The sequence below is a fragment of the Lissotriton vulgaris genome, chromosome 2_1 (assembly GCF_964263255.1).
Source record: "Lissotriton vulgaris chromosome 2_1, aLisVul1.2, whole genome shotgun sequence".
Taxonomy (NCBI): Eukaryota; Metazoa; Chordata; class Amphibia; order Caudata; family Salamandridae; genus Lissotriton; species Lissotriton vulgaris.
The window spans coordinates 1,705,873,626-1,705,890,119 of NC_141687.1; the positions used below are offsets into that span (position 1 = coordinate 1,705,873,626).

Here is a 16,494-nt window from a genome sequence, read left to right on the forward strand (position 1 = left end):
CCATAACGGAGGACTTTTTTTATAACAGGGTTTACATTTTCGTCTAGTTTCCGAATGTATAGTGTAATGTCATTAGCATACATTGAGATAATAAGGTTCCTATCTGTAAAAACTCAACCTTGGGCAGAGTGTTGCTGGTGAATTCTAGCAGCTAGTGGCTCCATTGCTACCGCGAAAAGTAGCGGTGACAGGGGGCAGCCCTGACTGGTTCCGCAGGTGATGGGAAAGGGTTCCGAAGTTAAACTATTTGCTTTGAGTCGGGCTGTGGGTTTGGTATATAGCAAGGTAATTAATTTGACAAAATTGGGGCTGAAGCCCAGTCTAAGCAAGATAGTAAACAAAAAAGGCCACTCCAGAGAATCAAACGCTTTGGTTGCATCCAGAAATGCTGCGATGGCCGGAATTTGGGGGTCAATTTGGTGGATTGTGGAAAAAAATGTACGCAGGTTGATGGCTGTTGACCTGCCTGGAATAAAACTAGATTGATCAGGCCTTGCGATAAATGGCAAGAGCCGCTGTAGTCTGTTGGCGATCAGTTTAGCCAGAATTTGGCATCAACATTAATTAGCGAGAGGGGCCTGTAGGAGTCACAGAGATTCATCACTTAATCTAGTTCCAATAGGGAAATAATTACTACCTCTCGCATGTTCGGTGGCAGCACCCCAATTTCCAGTGATTCTTGATAGACATCCAGAAGGCGGACGCAAGTTCTTCCGCATATGTCTTATAAAATAGTGTAGTCAGCCCATCCAACCTCGGTGCCTTTCCACTTGGTAAGCCTCTAATCACCTGTAGGATATCTTCAACTGTAAAAGGTTTGTGTAAATATTCTCTGTGGTTCGCGCTGAGCCAGAGCAGCTCGATTGAGTCTAGGTATTCGCCTAAGTCGGGATTGGCTGCCCTTTGCGTGGCAGTGTGTAAGGAAGAATAGAATTTAGTCAGGTATTTATGAGTGGCCACTTGTCCTCTAATAGAGGAGGGAGAAGTTTTTCGTCGATCAGCTCGGCTATTAAGTTAGGGGATGTCTATTGTTTAAGCGCAATAGCCAGGGTCTTACCTGGCCTGTCACCCTCCCCATAGCCCCATGCTCTAGCATTCTTCCCGAGGAACCTGGTCTCCCTTTCCGCCTAAGTTTCAAATTCTGAGATTTTGCTTGGTATAGTAGCTAAATGCATGGGGTCCCTAAAGTTGAAGTCCATCAGCTCAAGAGATTTGATATTCTTCTCCAGCTTTGTGAGAGTAGAGTGAATAGATCGAAGTCCCCCTGATTGCTTAGAGATACAAGCCCCTCTGATTAATGCTTTGAAGGCCTCCCATAGTATAGAAGGAGAGTCCACTGATACCTCATTAGTAGAAAAAAATTGTGTGATGTCAATTCTGATTTCCTCTTTATATGCTGCATCTAAAAGGGCGTGTGGGGGAAGTCGCCAGCTGAACGAGCAAGGGATGTGTGTGGAATCCTCCACTGGAGCACAACAGGGGCATGTTCAGAGAGTGTGCGCGAAAGCTGTAGCATGTCAACGGCCCAGACCGCAACTTTGCACATTACAAGCCAATAGTACAGTCTGGACCAGGCACTGTGATAGGAAGTGATGCAGGTGATCTCCCTCGTGTTCAGGTGCCTGCTGCGCTAGATATCAATGAGCCTGTGTTCAAGTATGATGTTATTTAGCTGTAATGTTGTCTTTAGATGTGGATTATGAGGGGTACCTACCTTATCCCAGTCGTTATTCAGAATGGCATTAAACTCACTAGCCCAAATAACTATATATCCTCCTATAGCCATAATCTTGGCCCATACAGTGAGGAAAGATTGTGGGTCATCCACATTCAGACCGTAGATGGCCACCAAGGTGACCTGTGTCGTCATGAGGGAGCCCGTTAGAATGACATAGAGCCGTTCGGGGTCTATTTACGTGTGCAAAGTAGACCAGCCAAGACCTCTCCTAATCAATATCGATACCCCCCTTGCGTAATTGGAGTACGAAGCCGAATATATCTCCCCACAACATCCATGTTTCAGTTTGGGGTAGTTATCATCCTTGCCTTTCAAAAAATCATTGAGCCCTCTCACATTCCATGTAAGGAATCTAGTTTCAGTCATGGTTGAGCAGCAAAAATTAAGTGACGTGATTCAGGCTTAGGAATGAGATACTATGTTGCGTCAATAATGGAGTGAGGAGATGTCCTTTTTTGCCATCAGTGTTTTACATAAAAGTGAAGGTATCCCTTCAATGTCAGAATTAAGAGTGCTATTCAACCCATTCAAGTGCAGTGCGGTCAGTGATCTTGGGTCTCTGAATGCTTTAAATACCCTTTCCCAGCCCACTCCCATATAAACCTCCCAATTAGGTTGTGACTGGAAACCACCCAAGTCTTACAGCTCTGGGATGCCTTAGGGTAGCCATGCGCTATAGAAGAGCGTATTCATTCATTCATTCATTCACCCCCCCCCCCCTTTGAAGTGCCTCAATAACCAAATGAGAACATAGAACCATGGGAGATCTTCCTGTGGGGGCCTGGGAAGTCAGCTGTTAACCTGCCATAGGGCAGGGTGGCCAGGCTTTGGCATGAAAGATGGAATCTGCCAAATAAGAAGCTAAGGAACTCATGGAACCATGAATCTAGCAGTGTTTGTGGCTTTGGCCAGTATTAGGGCTAGTACAATAATATAACATGAGCAAAGCCAAAATCGCAACTATTGAATAACTGTAACAGTACAATCAATCAGAAGCTTTTCATTACTGGTGTGTGTCAAAAAGTAGAGAAATTGACATCAGTCAGTCATTATCACTCAGGCTCAATTCAGGGACGGAGTGTTGCAAAGAGCGAGGAGGCGATTTCCGCGGGCAAATATGTTTTGTGTATTTTAAAGCCGACTTAGCGTCTGTAAAAAAGTGAGTTTGACCATCATGTGTGATTTTTAGCTTCCCAGATACAGCATGGCATACGGGATGGAGGCATTCTGTAGAATGCATTGTGCTGGCACGAATTTTCTGCGTGCGGCATGTACAGCAGGGGTGTAGTCAGGGAAGAAAGATAGTTGGTTTCCCTGATGTGTTATGGGGATTTACTCTCTGACTTTTCTGAGGACTGCATCCCTGTCCCCATAGTTCAAGAGACGTGCAATGATTAGACGTGGCTGTGCACTCGTTGGCAGCCGGGGGCCAAGGGATCGTGAGCACGCTCCACAATCATGACTTGTGAGAGCACCTGGCCAAACAGTTCTCGCAGCAGATTTTCAATGAATGGTTCCATCTTTGGTATTGCAGTAGATTCTGGAAGGCTAAGAATTCTTAGTTTATTGCGTCTAGAATGCGCCTCTTAATCTTCATTCTTAGCTTTAATTACAGCAAGGACTTTCTCCATGCTCAGAATTTGCGTTCTGGATCCAGCCTGAGAGTCTTGAGTGTCTGACAGTCTATTTTCCGGGACATCCAGTCGAGTTTCATTTGCGTCTATCCACTTTTTAACAGCATCTAGGCTTGAGGTGAGTGCATCGATTTTGCTGTCTATTGTTTTGAGGCTGGAGCGCACATCCAGCAGGATGGATCGCATATCTTCCTCCAGTTGTTCGCCATTTCTTTGGGGCCTTGGGCAATGTCCGGTTCAGTATTCACCTCTGTTGTACTTGTTTGACGGTTACTTTCAAAGGGGATTTTCAGTTGCTTAGGGTCAGTCTTACCCATGGTAGAGTGCCTTGTATAGTGAACGTGAGTCGATCCAGCTGAGCTCCCTGTCTCCACCAGGTTATCAGAGTCAGCCTTGCAGGTGAGTCCGTGAACCAATCCCCCCTAGCGCCCAGGCTATTGGAGGCAAGTCAAGTCAAGTCAAGTCAAAAGATTTGTATAGCGCGCTACATACCCGGAGGGTCTCAAGGCGCTTGAAGAAGAGTGGGGAGTTACTTGTCGAATATCCATGTTTTGAGTTGGTTTCTGAATGTTAGGTGGTTCTGAGTAAGGCGAAGGTGAGTGGGAAGTGAGTTCCAAGTTTTAGCTGCTAGGTAGGAAAAGGATCTACCTCCCATGGTGGTTTTGTTGATGCGAGGTACAGTGGCAAGGGCTTGGTTGGAGGATCGTAGCTGGCGGGAGGGGGTGTAGAAGGATAGTCGTGTGTTGAGGCATTCCGGTCCGATTTCGTAGAGTGCTTTGTGTGCGTGGGTTAGGAGCCGGAAAGTGATTCTCTTATTGACGGGGAGCCAGTGGAGGTTTTTCAGGTGATCAGAGATGTGTTCTTTATGCGGGATGTCTAATATGAGCCTGGCTGAGGCGTTCTGGATGCGTTGTAGTTTTTTCTGGAGTTTTGCGGTGGTGCTGGCGTAGAGGGTGTTTCCGTAGTCCAGTCGGCTCGTGACCAGGGCGTGGGTGACTGTTTTTCTAGTTTCGGTAGGGATCCTGCGAAATGTTTTTTTGAGCATGCGAAGAATGTTGAAGCAAGATGAGGAGACGGCGTTGACTTGTCTGTTCATCGAGAGTGAGGAATCCAGGATGACGCCCAGGTTCCGTGCGTGGTCCGTCGGGATGGGTGCTTTTCCAAGGGCTTCTGGCCACTAGGAGTCGTCCCAGGCAGAGGGGGAGGTACCTAAGATGAGGACTTCTGTTTTGGCCGAGTTCAGTTTCAGACGGCTGTGCTTCATCCATTCGGCTACTTCTTTCATTCCTTCGTGTAGGTTGGTTTTGGCTGTGTTAGGGTCTCTGGTGAGTGATAGGATCAGTTAAATGTGTCGTCGGCGTAGGAGATGATGTTGAGGTGATGTTGACGTGCGATGGTCGCGAGGGGGCTCATGTAAACGTTGAAGAGGGTGGGACTGAGAGAGGACCCTTGAGGCACGCCGCAGATGACTTCAGTAGCCTCTGACTTGAATGGTGGAAGGCGGACTCTCTGGGTTCTTCCGGTGAGGAACGAGGTGATCCATTCCAGTGCTTTTCCTTGGATTCCGACGTTTCTGAGGCGCTGTAAAAGGGTGCTATGACAGACTGTGTCGAAGGCTGCGGAGAGGTCGAGGAGGATGAGGGCGACTGTGTCTCCATTGTCCAGTAGAGTCCGAATGTCGTCTGTTGCAGCGATGAGGGCGGTTTCGGTGCTGTGCTTGGCTCGGAAGCCGGATTGTGAGGAGTCGAGGGATTTGTTGGTTTCGAGGAATGCGGCGAGTTGGTTGTTGACAGCTTTCTCGATGACTTTGGCCGGGAATGGAAGGAGTGAGATAGGGCGATAGTTTTTGAGTTCGGTGGGGTCAGCTGTGGGTTTCTTCAGGAGGGCGCTGAGTTCGGCATGTTTCCAACTTTCCGGGAAGGTTGCGGAGTTGAGGGAGCAGTTGATGACGTCTCGGAGGTGCGGTGCAATAATGGAGTCTGCTTTGTTAAAGATGTAATGAGGGCAAGGGTCTGTGGGGGATCCTGAGTGGATAGAGTTCATCAGACGGATGGTGTCCTCAGTAGAGATTGGCTTCCAGTCATTGAGGATGTTCAGGGGGGGAGGGGGTCCTGCAGGGGAATGGGTGTGTGGATCTCCGGGTTGGTTGTCGAAGCTGTTGTGGATGTCTGCAATTTTGTTGTAGAAGAATGAGGCTAGGGAGTCGCAGAGGGCTTGAGAGGGGGTGATGTCGTTGGAGTTGGCTGATGGGTTGGTAAATTCCTTGACGATGTTGAATAATTCCTTGCTGTTGTGGGTGTTGTTATCTAGACGGTCCTTGAAGGCTGCTTTCTTGGCATTTCGGATTAGTTGGTGGTGTATGCGGGTGGCGTTTTTGAAGCCGTCCTTGGTGCTGGTGGTTGGGTCTTTTTTCCAGGCCTTCTCAAGGGAGCGACAGAATTTCTTGGATTTCTTAAGGTCATCGTTGAACCAGGAGGCCTTCTTGCTGCCTAGTTTGATTTGTCGTTTTTTCAGTGGTGCTAGGGTGTCGGCGCTGTTGGATAGCCATTGGGTGAGGTTGGTGGCTGCTTGGTCGGAGTTGGAGGATTGGGCGGGGGGCTTTTGAAGAAGCGATGATGAGATCTGGTCGATGGTGATTGTGTTCCAGTTTCTTTGCAATGTGGGTCGGGGGTGGTTGTTGGATGTAGGCTTGTTGTAGGTGAAGTGAACGCAGCTGTGGTCAGTCCAAAGGAGAGCTGTGGTGTGGCTGAAAGAAACATGCTTGCTGGAGGTGAAGATGGGGTCGAGTGTGTGACCTGCGATGTGGGTGGGGGTAGTGACAAGTTGTTTAAGTCCGAGGTTTGTGAGGTTGTCCAAAAGGGTGGTGGTGTTGCGGTCGTTGTTCTTTTCAAGGTGAAAGTTGAGGTCTCCCAAAAGGATGTAGTCCTCGGAGGGGAGCGCGTGTGGAGTGATGAAGTCCGTGATGTCTTCACTAAATTGTGCGCGGGGTCCTGGTGGCCTGTAAAGGAGGGTGCCTCTGAGTGTGGTCTTGGGGTCGATGTGGATCTGGAAGTGAAGGTGTTCAGTGTTGGCGAGATTGACGTCTGAGCTGGTTGAGATGCGGATGGATTTCTTATGGACGATAGCGATGCCTCCTCCTGTGTGGCCGGTGCGGTCCTTGCGAGTGATCTTATAGCCTTCCGGGATGGCAATGGTGATGTCTGGGGCTGAAGAGGTATTCATCCATGTTTCTGTTAGGAAGGCGACGTCCGGAGAGATGGTGTCGAGTAGATTCCAGAGGTCAATGGCGTGTCTGTGGACCGAGCGGGTGTTGAGCAGGATGCATTGTAGGTGGTTGGGATCGGATATCTGTTGTGTGTTCGTGGATGAGGAGTTGTTCTTGGTGCCGTCGAACTTGCAGGAGTAGCAGGAAAAGGGTCCATGGGTGTGTCCAGGGGCGGCTTGGACGCAGTTGGGGGAGCGGCCGGGGTTAAGGGCTAGGAGGGTGGTGGCATCGTAAGTAATGCGGGAGGGGTGGGCATTACGAGGACCAGGGGCTCTGGCGCTAGGCGCGGTCCAGGCGCGGACGGGCGTAGACGGGCTTACCTTTGGCGCACCTTCGGCGCGGCCGTAGCGCGTGGACGCTGCGCGTGGGGGCATTGGCCATAAATGGATGGTGGAGGGGGGCAGAGCGTGGGAGGGGCAGCAGCTGGGAGGCGGTAGCAGGGAGGAGGGGCGGGCCAGGGAGCGAGTAAACAAGATGGAGGGTCAAAGGGAGACTAAGGCAGGGGCAGCAGATGCACCACGGCACCGGGGGCACAAATCAGTTTCCAGCGTTAAGTAAAATTAATTAAATAAATCCCAGCGCAACTGTAAATAAATAATTAAATCCCAGCGCGACTCGAAATAAATAATTAAATCTCAGCGCGAGTCGAAATAAATAATTAATGCACAGCGCGAGTCAAGTTAAATAGATATACAACAGCGCGAGGTGATTTAAATAAATTGAATCAGTTCCAAATCTGCAGTCTCGGTCTCACCAGCAAGTCAGAGCGTGAGCAGGAGCTGGGATCAGGGAGCGTGGGGGGAGCGACCGTGCTGGATCAGGTGCAGGTATGCTGCGTTGGTCCAAAGCGATGGTGCGTCCCTTTTTGTGATTTCAAGTCCAAAAGAGCACTGCACAACTCAGAGGGAGGTCCAGAGGCAAGACCCCTATAGCTACAGAACCGGATGGGGGCCCCTTCAACCCCTGGACTGGAGATAGAGAGCTGATGGGTCGCAGTACAGCCAAAATCACAACTCGGCTATAATTGCACACACAAAGCCCAGCCGATATCATCTCATGGTGGCGTAATTTATACTGGCAGAGTCCGTGCCTGAACTGTGATTTTTAAGGATTATTAGGCCTGGCCTGCAGAGCCCCTTCAGAAGGTGGCCATTCTGCAGCTCGTTGTAGCCACGCCCCCAACAATCTGTTATTCTTGATCACATCCTCTAATACCTTAACAATGTGTTCCTTTTCTTGTTGGTATTGTGTTTGAAAGTTGAAAGATTTTTACTGTTGCACAAATCGCAAAGAAAGTATTAAAAAATACAAACTGGAAGATTCTAAAACTAGCAAAATGCAATCCATCTTGACATGTTTGATAGAAGATTAAAAATATATTTTGATATCCTGATGGTGGCAAATCCATTAGCTGAGGTAGACAAAATGGTGCATGCAGTATAATACGGTTCCCAGGTCAATTGCTGTGAATGTTTTGTGTAAAGGGATATGAGTGATACCAAAAGATTTTTTTTTGTCTTTTAGGAACTCTTTTCCTTTGGATGTTTTTCCCTACATTCAACTCGATGCTGATTAGAAATCCTGCTGAGAAGCAGAAAGCAGTGTATAACACTTACTATGCGCTTGCTGTGAGTGCGGTGACAGCGTTTGCAATGTCAGCCATGACTAACGAAAAAGGAAAATTGAACATGGTAAGTTTAATTATTTTCTTGCCCGTGGTCACTCGTTATCTCCAGTGGAATGGAGTTCCAGGATAGGGATGTCCCTGATCCTACATCTTGTCCCTGTTCTTAAAAAAATATTGCAAGGAAACTGAGTCCATTTATTAAACTTTTTGCTCCCTGTTTTCCACTAGGTGCACAATTAAAATCATTGTAAGGGCAAAATTAAATGTCTGGTTTAAACTCAGGAATGGCTACTTTCTACCCAGCATACAGGGATTTGCCTTCAGGGATACTTTGCGAGTATGGTGGAATTTCTAATTGACAAATTTACTGGTAGTGGTGGGTTTGAGAGAGTTACCGGTGTAGGCCTGTAAAGGTTGGGGAACACACAGAAACCCAAATATTTGCAGGCACTGACCACTAATTTGGAAGAAGTTTCCTCCCCAGGATATGCTTGCAAATGTAATCATGACAAGGGCAGGAGTAAATACATTTCCCAAATGGAAATGGGGTTGAGGGAGTAAAATCCCCTAAAATTGAAAGAAGATGGACTGTTTGGGTATTTATGCTTCATCATTGGGATAAAAGAGCAAGCATTTGCAATTCAATAGGCCTGGCATTTATGAGAGTTTGAGCTATTGGCATTGTAAATGACATTTACAATGTCAATAGTTTAAACTCTCACAAATGCGAGAACTATTGCATTGCAAATGCATTCTATACATTTTTTTTAAAGCGTTAGGATAGAGCGTGTCCCGCCTGCAGCAGCAGGCAGGACAATATTATTGGAGAAAATAGTGCTGAGAGGCTGTAATTAAAGCCTACGAGAAGTCACAAAATGAGACAAGGCTGTACTAAGGAGAGACACTAAGACTTTTGACTAATGAACAGCCAATGAAACAGTGTGACGCTGTCCAACAGTGGACAGTGACACAAGCCAATGAAAAATGGGGGCAGAGCTTCAAGTCTATACCTCAATACAGCATGTGCAGTGCAGGTGCTCCTCAGACTCGACCTAAAAAGGCAAAAACAATAGGAAATGAAGAATCTTTATCATTTTTTAATATTGCTATTAACTTGATTTTCACAGCAGTAAACTAAAATATGTTACCTTTTTCCAGATGCATATTCGCAATGCTACTTTGGCAGGAGGTGTGGCCATTAGCTTTTCAGCATCCCTGATCAATTACCCTTGGATTGCTATGACTCTTGGACTTCTTGCGGCTATGATATCCATGCTTGGATTTAAGTCCATGCAGGTAATGAGAGACTGCCGACTCCTTTTGTCATGTTCCATCGATTACATTGTTTATTTGTATTTCCGGCAGTTTCCAATAACATCTGTATTACTAGCCCATTCAAAGACATGTACACAATTTAAAATGAATGTCTTGCACTATCATGTACAAAATGTCAAACTTGCGCAATCATATAACAGGTACACGCAAGCAGCTGTTCAGAACTCCATCACAAGCAGAAATCGGCGTGCATCACTCAACAGATGTCCTCAGGAAATGATCAGATACAAAAAAAAAACTATTTTCTGTTTAAATGCACTAAAAACAAAGTGGCGGCCTGTGGCCAGAAACCCTAAAACTAATCCTCATTTATTGACACCTAATCACAATTCATGATCATATTTCAGTGCAAAACTGCTTTTCCTGGGTGGGTCACTGCCCTGTGTATGTGTGAGTACTGCCTGACTGTCCGTGGTAGATGGAATGTCAGTGTCCTATGTTAAGGTGACGTCATGGTGTTCGTTGTCCCTATGAGCTCAGCCTGTACCAGTTTTTGTGTGTACTTGTGCAGAGCCATATTAATATCACTTGTCCCACTGGAGCACTGTGTGGTAATGCGTCGACATATAAGGTCAAAAGGAACAAAGGCTTCACGTTGCAGGAAAGAATAGTATATATAATTGTATTCAGCAATAAGCACGGTGCCCGTCCGGACACTTCTGAGGATACATGCCAACAGATCACCTCTCCGCCGTCCTCTGACCTCCGACGCCCCCAGGCCGGCGCCACTCTTCACTGCTGCTCCTCTGATTCTTTTGTTGCACATTTCTTCTAAGGAAACTCAAGTAGATTGTCATGCATTTTTTCTGAATTGGTCCCAATTAAATTTAAGAGGAAACAAAATGCTGCCTTTAGCTCTTACCCTGGTAAATATTCCGTTATTTCTTCATATGCTCTCCTCTTCCCGACCAGAGCTGGGTTGGCGCACCCACGGTTCTAAAAGGTGTGAACTCACATCAGCAGGGCATGTCGTTTGATGGCTAGAAGAATAGAGCAGAAATGAACGTGTAAGCTTGCAATTAATATAGGAATACAACATATCCAGCGACTGCAAACAATAATGGCAAAAACCGATATTATGCCAAAATACTGAAGCAACGGGCGAACACAAATGTCATACTTAGCTGTTCTTTCGACTTGTTACTGAATATTACCTGTTTTGTTGAACTGTACTCTGTTGAGGAAATCATTAAATGTACCTGTAACAATTGTTCTTTTTTAGACGTGCCTGAATTCAGTGTTTCAGGTCCACGACACGTGCGGAGTTCACGCCACGTTTGGCTTACCTGGACTACTCGGAGGAATCGCCCATGTCATCCTTCTTCTAACTGCTCACTGGTCCGGTGATTTCACAGCGTAGGTTTGATTACTTTTTTTATACAACCTTTTGCTGAAAGTTCCAGGTGTATTTGTGTTCCATCAACGTGGTCTTTGAACGCCTAGATATTCTGTTTGGACGGGATTATTTTAGAATGAGTGTATAACATTAATTATATGGAAGAGGCTATGAGCTGTGCCCTTTATTTTGGCGGTATCTTTCCAAAACTGTGCTTTGTATTTGGCATTATTAATCTGGCATAGGTTGAGCAAGTATTTCCCCTTCCAAAACGTCACCACATACTTACTAAGCAAATGGCGCTTCCCATTTGTGACATTGAGCGCATCTGGGGCACTTAAGCTACCTGTTTCCTCCACAACGTTGACTAGTTGAGGCCAGGTCCGATGAACATTTGTGGGACACTAGGTGTCGCTGTTGCTCCTCTGCTTACCATGAATATAATGCAAGGGGTCAAACTTTGAGTTTTGAAATCGCTCATCTCTTAAACTATTGCATTTAAACAAAAGCAGATATAGCTATACGCTTGGCAATACTTAAAATTGATATTACCAGGACGAGAGTTACTAAACAGGTATAACTGAAATTAAAGGATTTCAGCATTGAGGATTAGACAAATCTAGAGAGCTGCAGTCTCTAACATTACAATGCATCTTAGCTTGCCTGCGCAATGGTATTGGGACTCATTAATCAGGCCGTGCGTCACTTTTACGCCGCCGGTGCGTCACTTTTTGTGACGCACCTGCAGCGTACAAAATGTGCCTTGTTGCACCATATTTACAAAGTGACGCATCTAGGGAGATGCGTCTCTTTGTAAACCCCTGCGCTACATCATACCTACGCCAGGCATAATGGGGCAGATTTATGAAGGCCTTTCGTCGCCGGTGCGTCATTTGTAACATGGGATAAAGTGATGCACCGGCGGCGCAAGTCCTTCATAAATCTGCCCCAATGTATGCAGGTATGGCGTCATAGAAGTGACGCAGTGAAATCTATGAGATTAGACTGCGCCTCTTCTAGGACACAAATGCGTCAATTTCTTACGCCTGCCTCACAGCAGGCATAAGACTGACGCAGGCCCTTTCACATGGGGCTTGCCCCATGTGAAAGGACACATTGCTGGAGTTGCGTCACTTTTGTGACACACTCCAGCAATGCGTCACTTTTGCGCCAGAAATACTGACGTATCTGTAACTCCTTGCGCCATGATGCGTCATACTGTAAATATGATGCATCATTGGTCTCGCAAGGAGGGCGCAGTGAAAAGTGACGCATCGCTGTTTTCACGCAGCGATGCGTCACATTTCATAAATGAGGCCCATGGAGACAAAACTATTGAGGTAAAGTCACAAACCTCGGTTGGAACGTTCTAGTATTTGGGGGGGAAATTATACCATGTATGAAACTATAAATCAGAAATTGTGGCACTGGACATTAGAGCACCCTCATTCTTTTCATGTAGTAATTCAAACCTCCTGTCAGTGAAATATATATTTAAAGATACCACAGTGGTGAGTGGCAACAAATATTCGGTCGGAGATTCTAAAGAGGAGGCCAAAAGCCCTTCCGTGGGGAAGTAACAATTTAACATAAATTAGCAATGCCCATGTAATGGTTCAGATATGGTGAACTGGATTTCTCTTAACAGGGCTCTGCTAAAGAATGTCTCTGTCCAAAAGAACTTGCTCATCAGGATGAAAACAATGACGTTTAAGTGAAACAAAAGACTCAAACTGAAACCAAGACCCCTCTCACCGATCCGTTCATGCCCCCCTCTTTTTAGAACATTTCTCCTGCTCTGGCCCATTCTCTGGCGCTCATTCTGCCCTCTTTGACGACACCATGAGGCCCAACCGGATGCTGCCTGCACCCCACCTGCTCCTTCCGGCCCCCAGCAGCTCTTGGGAACATCACTCAGAAACCGGTCCTCCACTTAGCTTTGCTCACTCGTCCTGAGCTCTTATTGCTTGCTACCGTGATATCCTTCCCAAGCATCTGCTCAACACCTGTGCAGTCATTTATTAAGAATAAGAAACAAAGCATTGCATTGTCTGACTTGGACTACAAAACATAAGTTTAAGAATACATTGTAAGCTGAAAATAATTGCTGATTTTAAAGCTATCTATTGAACACCCCATTTGTAAGTGTTCTTGATTCACATATGTAGTATTGTTTTATGTAAATACCATTCTCTTAAACACAACATATTTACATGCTTATTAATAAAAAGAAAAACTTTTTTTTTAGATTGATTCACAAATAGAAATCTGCACCTATAAATGTAATCATGGGCACAGATGCATGATTTTTCCTAATTCACCTGGAAAAGTGCACCATTCGAAGCTTTCAAGTCATGCCATTGGGAATGTCATGTGATTAGGTCTGGTTTGATAGCATAGCTGTGGCCAGACCTTATGTGATCAATTGAAAGGAAGCTTTCAGAAGTACAGCTGAAAGAGGGCATTAGACCCCGCCCACAGTTTGCTTACCTGGAGTACAGCATTTTATTGGGAAGAAGTTATATGCTTTTACTGAAAAAGAGCACAAGTATTGCATGTTTTGCCTTGTGGGAAAGCTTATGCTGAATACAGCAGAATTGGGTTGGTTATGGTGCTGAGCCAATGATAAAGGCTGAAGGACTGATCTCTCTATTATGAAAAGATAAACATAAAGGCAGAAGAACTTGTGTGTTTATTGTGAAAAACATATATCAAAGTCAATAGGCTTTTTAAAGTGAATTATTATTACTCTGTATTGAAGCATGCAGAGAGGTATATTTTTACACGGAATTTCATAAATTACAGTAGTAGGCCAATGCTTCGGTGTTAGTCAACCCTGCGACGAACTGTGGAGATAGGAGGTCTGCACTGAGATAATCCCTGTTAGGCTCTCTTAAGAGCAATAGTATTTGGCTTTTCCAATTGTAATTTTCTGACCTTACTCCTGATGTTTGCTTTGTGGGAAAGTTACAGCTCGATATTGTAGGCCTGAGTTGGTTATGGTGACAAGCACATTAAACATTTTATAAGCCTGATTAGTTCACAGGTACAAGTTAAGCCCAGTGCCGTATATGTGATCTGTTCATTATACAGATGTTTGACAAATGCAGTAGATCTTGCTTTTTATTGTGAAAAGAATTTGTTAAAGTCAATATGCCTTTAGTGGTTGGTGGCTTGTTATCATGCTGAACTACAGTCTGTAGGCAGGCATTTTGCTACAAGAAGTCTCACAGATTGCCATGGTAGGCAAGGGTTTCGGTGTTGGTGACCCTCTCTCAAATAAACCTGGGTGTTGAAGCTTTTCACTGGCCTAGTCCTCATTAGGCACTTTTGAGAGGGGTTGTGTATAATTTTGGCAAATGTAATTTTGTACATATTTGTAATTCTATAACTGTAAGCATGATAGTTGCCAGTTTATGCACCCTTCAGTAACCCTGTGTTCGGTATAGTGTGAATTCAGTAATAAAGGGGATAGGCCTTATTGGTTCCCTGGAACAGTTATGCCAGATTGCAAAAGTTTGATATTACACTGTGCTGAAGCCTGTAGTCAAGTATTTTGTTATATGGCATTTCACAGATTACCATGGTAGGCAAAGATTTTGGTGTTGGTGATCCACTTCACCGGACCGTTTGGATACATTGTTTTCCAGAGCTGTACCAACACCTGGTAGATAGCAAGGTCACAGATCCCAGGGAGCTTGCAAGGATGTACCACTGGCTCAGCACCCGGGTACACAAGAAGGTATCTAGGGGATGAAGAGGAGGAGACGGAAATAAAACTAAAGAGTTCTCAAAAGGCCCCCAACGGGGTTCTCAGGGGAAGAATTCCCAGTCCCAATCTGACCAGAAAAAGTGTGGTTTTCCTGAGAAGAAATCCTCTTGATGTTTTTCCCCCAAACGCTATAAGTGCTATAGGTACGGGCACGTCAAGGGTGACTTGCACTGCCCAAAAAGGCAGAAGCCCCCAGCTGGGGGCAGTTAACAGTGATGGCCAGTGTAGCACTTGGGGAAGAGGTTGCCCCAGTTAGTGTGAAGGGGAGTGCAGAGGTTACCCTAGTGTCCTGTGTGGCAGACAGTACCCAAGGCTCACATGCCTAGTAACACTAAAAAGTATGGGCAGTGGGCCACTATCAGTGGGCAGAAGGTAGAGGCTCTGAGGGACACAGGAGCCAGTACGACTACTGTCAGGTGTCATCTGGTGTCCACAGAGCAGGTCATTCCCAACGTATTCTACCAGGCTATACTAGCTTACAACCATGAGATTCACTATCCTGTGGCTCAAGTCCCTTTAAATGAGGGTGGTTCCTTAAGGGTAGCTATGAGTCAGCCCAAGCCTGTGGATTATCTGCTTGGTATTGACATGGAGCACACCATCTGGATGGAGGTGGAGCTCTAGTCTCACCTAGAGATGGTAGGATTGCCTGAGTGGGCGTGCCTAACCACACTGTCCATGGCAGCACAAATAGGAAGTCATAAGAGGACCTGGAGTCTGGAAAGATGGCCCAAGTACCTGCCAAAAAAAGAAAGGGCAGGGGATATGGGAAACCCTTGATTATGCTTCCATGGTCTGGGAGGAGGCTGAGCCTGTGGGTGAAGCCCCGGAACCTAGTGGGGAGGACATTAATGCCCTGAGGGACCTGTCTGAGCTGGCCATCTTGCAAGTTGAGGAATGCCATCCCAGGCTGAAATTCTGCAAAGCGAAGAAAGAGTGCCCTACTCTTGAGGGCCTACGGCGTCAGGCTGAGGACCAGGCAGCTGGCGACACCTCTGGTGAGCTCCTGATTTACTGGGACAATTATCTCTTGTATAGCGAGCCCAAGGTTCCTGAGCCTGGAGCAATCCATGTTTTGGTGGTCCTCCAGTTCTACAGGGCCCTCCTACTGGAAGTGTCTTATGATGTACCTCTGTCAGAACATTTGGGCTAAGACAAGACCTTTGCAATGATTGTCACACACTTCTATTGGCCCCGGCTGAGATTGACCTCAGATGCATTCTGCAGGTCTTGGCCTACCTACTAGGCCAGTGGGAAAACAGGGGGGAAGAGAAAGGCTTCCCTGGTTCCCCTTCCTGTCATTGGCACCCCCTTTTAGCGGATGGGCACCAACATTGCGGGGCAACTGGATTTCAAGATAGCTCTGGGCAACAGGTTTATTCTGCTCTTGGCGGACCATGCCACCCAGTACCCGGAGGCAATACACCTAAGGATAGTGACTGAGTCTGCGGTGGCCAGGGCACTGATGGGTGTCTTTATCAGGGTGGATTTCCTCAAGGAGGTAGTGTGTGAGCACCAACTTCATATCAGCATACATAAAGTGCAGGAGGGATGGGTGTGGAGTGCTTTACAAGTTCTCCACAACCTGTCATCCCCAGACCAATGGTTTGTTGAAAGGTTCAACAAGACCCTCAAAGGCATGATCAAGGGCCTGCCAGAGCCCTTGAGGAAGACGTAGGGCATCCTCTTGCCATGCCTGTTGTTTGCTTACAGGGAGATGACTCAGAAGGGAGTAGGGTTAAGTCCCTTTGAACCTCTGTCTGACCACCCTCTCAGATGGTCTTTCA

At 46.3% G+C, this 16,494-nt stretch overlaps 1 protein-coding gene across 1 annotated transcript in view; it reads left to right on the top strand.

Annotated features, from left to right (window-relative positions):
- LOC147733145 (RH-like protein IC) overlaps positions 1-16,494 on the top strand; it is a 298,869-nt gene that overhangs the window by 178,365 nt on the left and 104,010 nt on the right. Inside the window, exons 5-7 of the mRNA XM_086957688.1 lie at positions 8,162-8,328; positions 9,423-9,560; positions 10,822-10,955. Coding sequence (XP_086813814.1) covers positions 8,162-8,328; positions 9,423-9,560; positions 10,822-10,955 — 439 coding nt within the window. The remainder of the gene's footprint in view (positions 1-8,161; positions 8,329-9,422; positions 9,561-10,821; positions 10,956-16,494) is intronic.